Source organism: Arxiozyma heterogenica (assembly GCF_036370985.1).
Source record: "Arxiozyma heterogenica strain weizmannii chromosome Unknown scaffold_16, whole genome shotgun sequence".
Taxonomy (NCBI): domain Eukaryota; kingdom Fungi; phylum Ascomycota; class Saccharomycetes; order Saccharomycetales; family Saccharomycetaceae; genus Arxiozyma; species Arxiozyma heterogenica.
This window is the reverse complement of record NW_027042669.1, coordinates 124,805-137,097: the sequence shown is the minus strand read 5'-3', so window position 1 is coordinate 137,097 and position 12,293 is coordinate 124,805. Positions and strand designations below refer to the sequence as shown.

The following is a 12,293-nucleotide window of genomic DNA, read 5'->3' as shown; positions in this document are numbered from 1 at the left end:
ATCTATTATTCATCTTTCCTTAATTATTACACTAACTTTTTTTGGGTTTACTGTATGCATAAATTATTAAGCTTATTAGTAGACATATGTCTTATAATTATTTCAAAATTGCCTAACTCTGGATTATCTATCTCTCTATCTCTTTTTATATATACAGATTTATTGTTCTTTATCCATTTTATTAGACAAAAATTAAACATCATTGAAGAAGTGAAAAAAAGCAAAAACTTTTCAATTAAAGAGACTTTGCAATAAGATATAGAACAGAGATAGAACAATAAAAGTCTTAGAGTCTTTCAACCGTGTACATTAACATAAATATCACGAAAAAAGTCTGTAAACATAAACATATGTGTGTTTTTTTGAATCCAAATGTCTGTTGCGAATTATAAGAAACCAAAACTATCAAATCCATACAGTCCAATATACTCACCAATATCAATCCATAGTGTAAAAAAATTTGATATTGATAAAAACGCACGTAGTGTATCCTTTTATAACCCAAAGAGACGTATAAATAATTCCTATGTTATGAACAGGTCGTTGACTGTCTCTGACTTAGAACATTCACTTCCGCCTAACGAAAATGTCTCCTCCAGTCAATCATCTCCTGATACTTCCAGTTCAACAAGCGTATTTAATATTGTCCAATCTGCAGGCAAAACATTGTTTAATAGTAGACCACATACTAGCAGCAATAAGTTGAAAAGATATAGTGAAAAAGGGTATCTATTCATTACAAACAAACAAAGAAAACTAGATTTAGAGAATAGAAAGGAATCTCATGCTAATCCCGCTCCTAATGTAACTTCAAAAAAGGTTGAATCATTAACCTTTTCGAAAGATCCCTTTGGTTGGGATAAATGGAAGACTACCGAGTTTGGTAAAGGTTCAAATGCTGCTTCTCAATCTAATAATTATGGAACTACTTTTATTAGAAGAGATAAATTATTTAATAGATCCACTAATAACCTGGGCAACGATATAGAATTAATCAAAAGAGGTTATTCAAGAGAAGTTTCATATTTAAGACAGATATTTAATGGTGAGTATCAAATTCCTAAGATTATTGCAGACGAAAGAGAAAATCAATTGAGGCTAATTGATGAAGACAAGAAACTATCACAAGAATGGCTAGAAAATGAACTGAAAAAACGAAAGAGCTTTGATACAAAAAATGAACATTCTTTCAAAAAATCTATTATTGATTTAACTGAAAGGATTAAACATGTCCTTTTAAATCATCAACCATCGAACAAAATAGACAAAGTTAAAGTAAATAATGAAGATAATTCTGATGATTTAATATTCATAAAAGAAAGAAAATATAAACAAGCATCCTTACAAAGAAAACGTGAAAAATACTTAGAAGAAAGTGAACGTTTCAGGAAAGAGTTACTACGTCTACAAAATGAATTTAAAAATTATAAACAATTACTCGAAGAAAGAAAACAAATCCAAAATAAAATTAAAAAGCAACGAGAAGAAGAAGCAAAGAAACAAAGAGAACAACAAGTTTTAATACCAAATATATCTGACAAAGATTTGTCTTCCGTTAAATCAACTCTACAGAGGCATGACAACGCTATCTTATTTAGTAAAGATAACATAGAAGTGACCATCCGTGATTTTAAGACGTTAGCTCCGAGAAGATGGTTAAATGATACAATTATTGAATTTTTCATGAAATATATAGAACGGAATGTTCCACAGACGGTTGCTTTTAATTCATTTTTTTATAGTAATCTATCACAAAGAGGATATCAAGGTGTTAGAAGGTGGATGAAGAGGAAGAAAGTTGAAATAAAAAATTTGAAGAAGATTTTTGTTCCAATAAATTTAAATGAATCGCATTGGGCGTTAGGTTTCATTGATATTCAAAGGAAGAGAATTATCTACGTAGATTCTTTGAGTCAAGGACCTAGTTCGATAAGTTTGACAATTTTAAATAAGTTGAAAAGTTATGTTATTGAAGAGAGCAAAAATACTATAGGCGAAAACTTCGAACTAATACATGGTGACTGTCCACAACAACCAAACGGATTCGATTGTGGTATATATGTTTGTATGAATGCGTTGTATTTGAGCAAAGACTCAGAATTAACATTTACTAGTAAAGATGCTGTTAATATGAGAAATTATATTGGCCATTTAATATTAAAAGGGTAGGATTCAATAATCCTTCATCAAATCCTAAATATAAATACATAACTATATATATATATATATATAGTTATAGGATATTATTTTTATGAAGCATTCTAGGTTTTCTCTTTCTTCTCTTCTTGCTTGTTATCTAAGATATTAGTTTTATCAAAATCAATCTCACATAATTGCAAATTCTTCATTTCTGATACAATCTTAGACATTTCTGTATTTAAAGTAATTGTTTCTATTTCGAAATTTTCATAAATTTTCTTTAAATCTTCTTCCCAACCTAACTTTGATACAATTAATTGGGATGCTTTATCACATGTACCTTGAAACACTAAATCTTTGTCTCGTGGATTATCTTTGAAATCTCCAACAATATCTAAATTAATCAAACATCGTGAGACAGTACCAGGGACTTCTATTGGAAGACTGGCAAATGGATAAACTTCAAGAGATGTTCCTGCCACAACAATCATATAATCGTCACTTTTACTACTATCAGATTGACTTTCTAATTTTTCCAAATCTTGATCCCAAGTATTAAAAAATCTTTTAGGTAAATTTTCTCCAAAGAACACGATATTTGGTTTAACCAACCCTTGACATTCATCACATTTAGCGTAATCAAATTCTACACCACCATCCGTTATTTTCTTAGTTGACAATTTTGACTTGAAATATTCCATCTTGAAGTGTTTGTTACATTTGGTACAGTGATTCGCAGCAAAACTCCCATGAGCTTCAATAATATATTTTGGATTGATACCTGCTTGCCTTTCTAAAGTATCGATATTTTGAGTATAAATTCTTTGTAAATGTCCTTTTTCTTCAAACAACTTCATTAAGAAATGAAACTTTGATGGCTTAAATTTACCTGGGTACAATTCTTGTGCTAGCGTGTAGAAAGGCTTGGGATTTTCTTTAAAAAAATCAATATCAAATACAGCTTCTGCGTATGGTAAATTCAATTTAGATAAGTTATGATAAAGACCTGTCTTAGGGGATCTGAAATCAGGGATCCCACAGGAGGTAGATATTCCAGCACCTACCATAAAAATGATTTTACTCTTTGGATTATTATTAATAAATTTGACAATCCTATAGATGACATCTAGATTTGTCTTCTTTATATCGCCTGATTCCACCATTATGTTCACTTATATAGCATAAAGTTAGCACCTGTTTCTAATATATGTAAGATTCAAATATAGTCAATCAGCAAATTGATGTAAGATATTCTTCAGCTTTTTAACTGTACTTCAATTTTTTTTTTCTTTTATATTGAGTTTTATATTTTCTTAGACATATATATATTTCTTTTACGTCATTATTTAATGAACTATATATAGTCTATTTTTCCTTAGCCTAATACTACTTCGTAATACGAACAGTTGATAAAAGAGAAAAAGTAGTCACTCTATGTTCTCAAGACTAGTTCCAGCTTACTGATAATTGATCCAAGGAAAGAAAAAATAAGAAAAAAAAAGATTCTTCACAAGATGCACACAAATTTTTATTAAATAATGAGAAATATTCAATATTTCTATTAAATCAAAATCATTTGAGACTTTGATGCTACAAAAATTGCAAAGAATAATTATATCATTCTTATTATGGTTTATATATAGAAAAGACGAACAGTATTGATATTCCAAAAATATTTTGCTAATCATAATGTATGGTCTGTCAAGACACCTAATATAGCATATAATTTTCTGTTGTTAACTTACAAAATATTACAAAGTCTTTAATCGACAACAGTCCCCTATTTTAAAAATATTTACAAACTTTAAATATAGTAATACCCCTCAAGCATAGTGTAGTGTATATATTATTTGTGGATAGCATAATCAAGAACCATATATCTTATATTATTACTGTAGATTTTTTACAGTAAAACTTTCCTTATTATGGATTTATTATGAACAATACTACTGTGACGAATCTTCTATTAAGAGCTTCTAATAATACTGCAATTAGAAATCACAATAATAATGACAATAATAACTCATTTGGATAGATATAAACTGAGCTTATCGTCTCCAAATATAAAATTAAAAAAAAAAACCACACTACTGTAACTGTATAATACTTGCTAAATACCTGGTTGTTTATCCTCAGTTGTTGTTCTTCATTCTTAGCCATTCCTACTTCCGTATGTCTCTATGTTCCTCTTACAAATTCTTTATATTTCAAGTTTCAAGGTCTATTTCTTCTAAAGTTAACCAAAAAGGGAAAATTTAGAAAAATATTAGTAATCCTCACCTTTTCAAAAATTCACTGCTCCAAATCCTAAAAAAAATATTCCAAAAGATAAAAAATTCGACCCCAGTGAGGATTGAACTCACGATCTTGCGATTAACAGTCGCACGCCTTAACCAGCTTGGCCATGGAGTCTTAAAACGAGACACCCCCTGTTGTAATATGGTATGGTGAAATTCTTTGTGTATTCCAGGGAAGCGCAAATAATATTAATAGTCATTCAAGTAATCGAGACAGTAATCAATTATAGGCGATAATATAATTACTAAAACGGTCTTATATATTGAGCGGCTTATATCGAGCTAATATATTTATTCAAAGTTACTTAACTTGTTACTTGCTTGTTTTTCTCTTTTTGTTCATATATAATATATAAATTATTTACAAGAAACGGTTATGGAAGATGATCTTTTATTTCCAGGAAACGTTGTCCTTTTATATGTTTTCTGGAGCTCGATCGATTATTCAGATTAGTACATTAATGACTTGACTGATTCACCCCAAAATTTATTACATTAATTTAGGTGCACTAGTGGATTAGAACTGCACCCCAATTCTCTAATCATGGTGATTAGTAATACACGTGGGACTTATTAAAACAATAGGTAAATTCTAGATTTGCCAAAATCTTATGCAATCTAATCTTTTTATTATGCAGCATCTAATGTTGTAGCACGTGTATGGCTTATTAATACAATAATTAGTTCTAGATTCATTCAGAATCTTATGTAATCTTGATGGTTATAACTATTCTATTTCACAACACTCTCTCGAATTTTAATATGAAACATATACATCATTAAATATTATTTAAATACTCTTAAGTATTAACTGTAAATCTATAATAATTTTATTGAGTTTTACTTTGATTGAACTTGTTGTACATATACAAGTATATATTTAACATGTATATTATCGTTCGAATTTGAAACTTCTAAATCTATGATAATGACAAACATCAGTCATATATACCTGATCTTTTTACACCTTCAATATATGTATTTACTTATTGTCTACTTTATGTGGTGTAAACTATTTTATTTCTTTCAACAGTTACTTTAAAAATTCTTATTTTTCTTCAAGTCTTTAGAAAACCTATTTAGTGAAAAATAAAAAGATACCCTCATATTATATTTGTTGGAATTTGGAGCTCTTGGCGTCCATGGTAACGGTAGACATCATTAAGTTATAGATGCTTGTTGTATTATGTGCTAAATACATGTATATACTTATTATATAGCGTATACAGTATAAGTTCTTTTATTTACGTCAAGTTTTCTTTTAAGTTTTTCATTTTTCACCAACAGTATTTTGTTAGAGATTTGAAGAAAAATGAAAAACTTAAAAGAAAACTTGACGTAAATAAAAGAACTTATACTGTATACGCTATATAATAAGTATATACATGTATTTAGTACATAATACAACAAGCATCTATAACTTAATGATGTCTACCGTTACCATGGATGCCAAGAGCTCCAAATTCCAACAATATATATATATTGTGTTGAGAATGAGCGCCTTTATTCATTGGATATATAGTAAACATTCTCAATATTATATTAAACAGATTTAGTACACAAAATTATAATAAAGTTCTTCACTTTCTTTCTCTATATACAACATAGAAGTAATAATACACAAAGATTGTAAATAAGATAAAAATAATGTATGATGAAATCCTTGGCTTTATATATGTTAACATTAAGCCATTTTCCTCTACGAACAGTAAGATATTTAATAAACAAACTCAACAACTTTTGGTGACCTCTTAACGATTATTACTCAACAATTTATGGTTTAGTGTCTGCTAAAATCTTATTGTTCCATCTATTTCATTATAGAACATTTTATTTCAACATATTGTTCTTTAATACTGTATTTTTTTTTTTTTAAAAAATATTTTTTGTAGAGAGAAGACATCAGTAATACACTTTTAGAAAAAGACTTATTGCTGAAATTGAATGTTCTAAAATAAATAGATAGACAGATTGAATTCTAGCAAATATAAAATAACATCAGAATATGGAGAATAAATTGTTGGCTTATAAGTAAATGTAAATAAAACGTATTAATAAATTGGTGCCGTTTATGGAAATTATATACCAGATATGAAAATATATAAAACCAACAATTTTTTTATATTATGTTTCTTTCCTTGTGTATATTTTATACATTATTATATATATTTCATACATATAGAAAAACTTGAATAACTTTAACATAAATTTGTATACAACCAATATATAATATAGTATTGAAAATATTTGTGATTTACTCACTTATTATAGGGGGGAGGTAATTCTTAACAGTATTATGGAACTCTGTCTTGATACTTGTGAAGTTAAATATATACTTGTATTTATTGAAATGTGCCAACAAAAATTTGGGAACTAAATCAACCAGTTAGATTGAAATCTTTATAACAGTTAATTCACAGTTAATAGAACATTTTCCATAATTACAATATCAGGCCAAATTAAATTGCACATAATTATACAATTTGTCTTAAGAATATATAAATATATATATAGATAACACTACTCACAGATTTTTTTTTCAAATATTTGACAGAAAGTTGAGGAAAAGATGATTTTTTTCTGATTAATATTTATTGTATTTAAATATCTTGAATATTATCTCCAAAATACTCCGTAATATTATAATGTAAATACTAAAAATATAAATTTTTTTTTACAAACTAATCTACTACCCTTTCCTTAAAATAGCTGTCAACTATGGGCCAACCAATGCACATCTACTTTATATATATATATCTATAGTCAAACAAACTTGACATATCATATCTGCAACAAACAATATATTACTCACCTAAATATAATTTATACTACTATTGTGCTTCACATTCTATACCATACTAGTTACACCCTATCCACTAATTTATCGACTATCTATTGTGATTCACCAACACACAACCATACTAATAAATCTCCCCCATTTTCTATCAAAACACTTGTTTCCAACATCACATCAAATAATATTACTGATATTTCAAAATTCTTTCAGTAATTTTTACACATATCTTAACACTATAATAATACAAGGCCAAAGTATCTAATATCATTATAAAGTCGACAATGCTTTAAGATTTCTACTTAAACCTTGCAAATTCATGTTTTTTCTCTGAAAAATACAAGCAAACAGAGAAATAAATAAACTCTGGCACAAAGGAGTTAATAACACTAACCTTCATTATCCCAAGAATATATTTTTACACTAAACAAATTCTGCTAATTTTAATAGTTATCTTGCTTCTGACACCAATGTTAAAATATTGAATAGAAGATAGAGAAGCAACTCATCACAAACACTTCATTGGCTTACATGTCAAACCTTAGAAGATTCATTATTGTATTAAATTCAAACGCGTCGATACTTTTTAAAATTAAGACTAAACTATATTCAATGAGAGAAACAATCACTAAACATATATAAAATACAAGAAGAACACGGTCCTACAGATCTGTTAACTAAAATAAAGAATGCCCTATTTTCAATATTTCTCGTTTTTTTTCTTTCTCGAAGAAAATCCATAAACCCTAAGTCTTGCAATAACTCTAAAAGAGGGTTTCAATATTTCGAAAAATTTCTCGTCATTTTTTTTTCTTGTTGGGTTTCGACGGCTTAAAAAGAGAGGACCTTTAAACGTTGAGTGAGTGATTGAGTGAACCAGCATTGAGTAGAATAAAGGATGCCAACTTACATAAAGGGATCTCTCATACATTATACCTCTTCAACTACATGAATCGTTGAATACATTTCAAAAAAAGAAAAAAAAGAAAAAAAAAGAAAAGCAAAATAGTTTTAAACAGTATGATCTTACAGGCTATATCTTATGCTGGGACTATCCTAGGATTTATCTTTTTGACCCTATCAATTGCTGCAGGTCTATATTATATCAGTGAATTAGTCGAGGAATATTCAGAACCAACAAGAAGATTCTTGACTAAATCAATATATGGGGTTATCGGTGTTCTTATACTCCTACTCCTATTTGATAGATTTCCAGTTAAATTGACTCTTTTTGCAATATTCTCACATATCGTATATTTACAGAACTTAAAGAAATTTCCATTCATTAATCTTACTAGTCCAATCTTTATTTTGAGTTGTATCTTTGTTGTGACAAATCATTACTTATGGTTCCAATACTTTAATAAAGTTGAAATCCCCCCTCAATTTAGATACAACCCAAATTATATCCCTGAAAGAAGAGCCACCTTCACTGAAGTGGCATCCTTTTTTGGAATTTGTATCTGGTTTATCCCATTTACCTTATTTGTATCTCTATCTGCAGGTGATTATGTGTTACCTACTACTACAGAAATGAAGAATTTAAAAGATTCTGATATTGCATTTAACAATAAAGAGACTCCTAGGTTCCGTAAGAAGACTGTCGGTTTAGCTAGAATGGTCATTAATAAGATTAGATATTATATTACTTTTGGGCTTAAAATAATGGGATTTAAAGTCAAGGATCGTTATTCAAATTATAATGAATTAGCTATCTGAATATATATATGTAAGAAAAAGCACAAAAAGGGAAAATATGACGATCTTCCTCTCATGAACATAGCTCATACATAAATATGCATATTTCTATATTTATTATATAACCGTAAAGTTTATTTAATATTTCATAATATTATTTATTCTTAATTAAAGCACTATGCAATCAATATCCTTGGAAATCTCTAAGACCGAAAAAAAAAAATAATATTTAACATCGTCAGAATGTTTCATTAAAAATTATACTTTTGAGAGATACTTGTATATACTTCAAGTCATATATTTGTTCAATACAATTTAAATCTACTGAGATGAATGAATGAACTAAACAGTTAACAAGATAATATGTCAAAATATCATATATTAAGTTGAATCCATTCGGTTATTGTTTTTATTTTTTATTTTTTTTTTTTTTGATACCTTACATAAGAATTATGGATCAAATCAAAGATAGTGAACTTAATTTAAGAAATTCATTTTGGTCACCAGATTATATCACAGGGATCGAAACATTTTTGCAAGTAGTCAAGATCGATAACAAATGCCTTTCAGAAGAATTAGATTTCTACAGATCTGTAACTTTGAATTGTTTCACACCACTTATTGACAGTTTGGAAACTGTATGCAACAAAGAATACAAATCAAATGATTCTCAATCATTAAGTAGAACTGTACTTAATCAATTTTGGCTAAGAATAAAGAATAGTGGAATATCGAATATAACTGAAACTTGTACTGTTCCATTATCTACACGTCTGAGCCAAAATAAATTATATTATAATGAGATAGAAAATGAATTAAATGAACATTATTTAGCCTATCAAAAGACTTTTAAATCGACTAAGGAATCATATGTTGAATGTGAAATCTTAGCAGGTAGTATTTTAAAGAGTTTAACACACTTACAAAAAAATAAAAAATCAGAACAATCAGATAGTATCAACAACTCTTTTGAAACTACTACAACTGCTATCACTGCACAAAATACAAGATCCGCCACAAATAAGACTTTACAGTTTCAGAATATAATATACCCATTCAAATTAGATGATGTTTTGACTTTCAATAATGAACATGAATTAAATCAGTTCCTATCTTTAATAAAAAGTCAACTTATTTATCAAAAGACTTTTACCTCAATGCTAGGTTCATTAAATGAATATTTCAAAGGTAATTCTTTAGTAGCAGTATTGAAAAAAATTAATCCAAAACTAGACACGTCTTTGTATAACCTAATAAGAGTTAGTCAACTTCTATTAAGTAAACAATTTTTTCAAGAGTATTATCCAATTATTAGTAGATCATATTTTAATAATATTAAACTGAACTTTAATATGCACAAAAATACCACAGAATCGTCACCAACTTTTGAACTTGAATCTTATTATATATGGAATCCATATGTGTTTGAAAATGAAACCTCTACGGAAATTATACCCTCTAAAATACACAAATCCTATAGTGATTTAAACAAAAATACCAATATTAAATTTGACACTTTTGCGCATAGAAACATATCTACTTCTATGGCTCTATGGTTTAGAAAGATAAACAAAACAGTCACTGGATCCAACATCAACAATCCATTATTAACCCTGGAAGAAATAAATAAAAAACTTGTTCAATTACAAGAGTACCAAAGTAAGTATTTTGAACAATATAAAAGATTACTATACACAAGACTCCAGTTAGAGAAAACTTTCTTCACCCATTGCACAAAATATGCTGAATATAGATTCAAAACAAATCAACTAATTCAATCAGTTAACCAAAATTTCCAAACATATATAAACAATATTTCTGTTCCGGTAAATAATTTGTCTGAGAATAAAATTCCCACTATAGTTCAATTTAATAAACAGTCATATTCACCTATTGGTTTTTTTAATCGTGATAATTCATTACCCTATACAAAATGGTCAATAAATATCGATGATATATCTTCGTATGTTATATTGGAATCAATGTTTTCTTGTACTACAATCACAGATGATGTCATCAATAGTATTAGTCTAATTATCAAACATATAGAAAAGCAAATAGATAGTTCAAATTTTGATGGGGAACAAATATTTGATTATTGGAGAAGTGATCTTGATATTGTTAGAGCAACTAATTTAGAGAGAGAGTTCTTTACAGAATTTCAGAACATGACTTTCAATCATGATATTAATACAAACACTACAAGATTAATCATTGAACACTATAGAAATGGTTCCAAATTTGTTTTAAAGGACTGGATTGATTTAATAAAATTATTCCTGCTTGAATTACCGGATAGCCTAATACCTATGACATTAATAGATGAAGTGTTAAAGAACGAGAATATTAAATGGTTAAATATGATTTCCACTCCTAAGCTCAGATTGATTGAGCTTATTACCATTCATTTAATGAAATTTGGTGATATAGATTCATTATTTTCTCTTCAAAATGATATCCCTTTTATACAATATTTCTTACGTATACGTGGTATAAACAATGATTTTAATGATAGAGTGATTAGACTTTCTAGTATTGTTTTAGATTTATTCAAAAATCATTTATCAGGATTATCAAGTCTTATCAAGACAAAACTAACTGAGTACCAAAAACGTGAAAATGTAGTACCAACTATTAAAGTAAAAGATGATCAAGGTAATCTAAGCGAGAATGAACCAGTGAATGAATCATTATTATCTCCTCAAAAAATCATTCCTAAGAAAGAACTTTTGTATAAACATAAAAGAAGTATTAGTATGACGCTTTTATCTTCAAGTTTCAAAACTCTAAATTTTGAAAATAAAAATAATTTTGAAGAAGAAGATTTTATACCTATACCATTTAAAACCAGTTCAACGAAAAGCTCCCCCTCAGAATCACTAAACAAGGAAAAAAGAAAAAGTGGAGTCAGTTTATTATATGCATCTCAGGGTGAACAACATTAATACATATATTATTAGTTTTAATAGTTCTAACATTATTTTGACCAATACAACCAAAATTATAAAGAATAAGTTTTACTAAAAGAATATCGTCTTGTCAAACTATATCCATTTAAATAACCATTTGCAGAATTTATATGATCTTTATAATCCCCCTCTGTCCTTATTAACCCTTAGATTAAATTTATAGGGTTCAAAAAATTAAAATGACACAAATTTTTTTTTTAAAAAAATAAAAAAAAATAAAAAATAGCAATAATGAAGACTATGAAATATAAAGGTAATATTCAAATAATTAGTGTAGTAATAAAGAATCAAGCCTCAGTAAATTCTCATAATATTGCACCAACAAAACTATATACTTTATAAAATTGCTCACTTCAAGTAGGGAAACTTTTCATTTATTCGGAAAGCTGGTATAAA

The 12,293-nt window shown here is 27.8% G+C and overlaps 4 protein-coding genes and 1 non-coding gene across 5 annotated transcripts; 3 read left to right on the top strand and 2 right to left on the bottom strand.

Annotated features, from left to right (window-relative positions):
* Nucleotides 1-372: 372 nt before the first annotated feature.
* Nucleotides 373-2,169, top strand: ULP1 (SUMO protease ULP1; the record flags this gene model as incomplete). The annotated part of the gene is made up of 1 exon (XM_064857845.1): nucleotides 373-2,169. One exon carries the CDS (start codon nucleotides 373-375, stop codon nucleotides 2,167-2,169), a length of 1,797 nt encoding a protein of 598 aa, XP_064715205.1.
* Nucleotides 2,170-2,261: 92 nt separating this feature from the next.
* Nucleotides 2,262-3,302, bottom strand: HST2 (histone deacetylase HST2; the record flags this gene model as incomplete). The annotated part of the gene is made up of 1 exon (XM_064857844.1): nucleotides 2,262-3,302. The coding sequence occupies one exon, from the start codon at nucleotides 3,300-3,302 to the stop codon at nucleotides 2,262-2,264; it is 1,041 nt and encodes a 346-aa protein (XP_064715204.1).
* A 1,175-nt stretch (nucleotides 3,303-4,477) lies between these two features.
* PWA37_001202 lies at nucleotides 4,478-4,551 on the bottom strand. Its single transcript has one exon. It is a non-coding gene; the product is annotated as a tRNA-Asn (tRNA).
* Nucleotides 4,552-8,250: 3,699 nt separating this feature from the next.
* Nucleotides 8,251-8,949, top strand: SVP26 (Svp26p; the record flags this gene model as incomplete). Its single annotated transcript, XM_064857843.1, has 1 exon — nucleotides 8,251-8,949. One exon carries the CDS (start codon nucleotides 8,251-8,253, stop codon nucleotides 8,947-8,949), a length of 699 nt encoding a protein of 232 aa, XP_064715203.1.
* A 431-nt stretch (nucleotides 8,950-9,380) lies between these two features.
* RGD3 (Rgd3p) lies at nucleotides 9,381-11,873 on the top strand (the record flags this gene model as incomplete). Its single annotated transcript, XM_064857842.1, has 1 exon — nucleotides 9,381-11,873. One exon carries the CDS (start codon nucleotides 9,381-9,383, stop codon nucleotides 11,871-11,873), a length of 2,493 nt encoding a protein of 830 aa, XP_064715202.1.
* Between the last annotated feature and the right edge of the window lie 420 nt (nucleotides 11,874-12,293).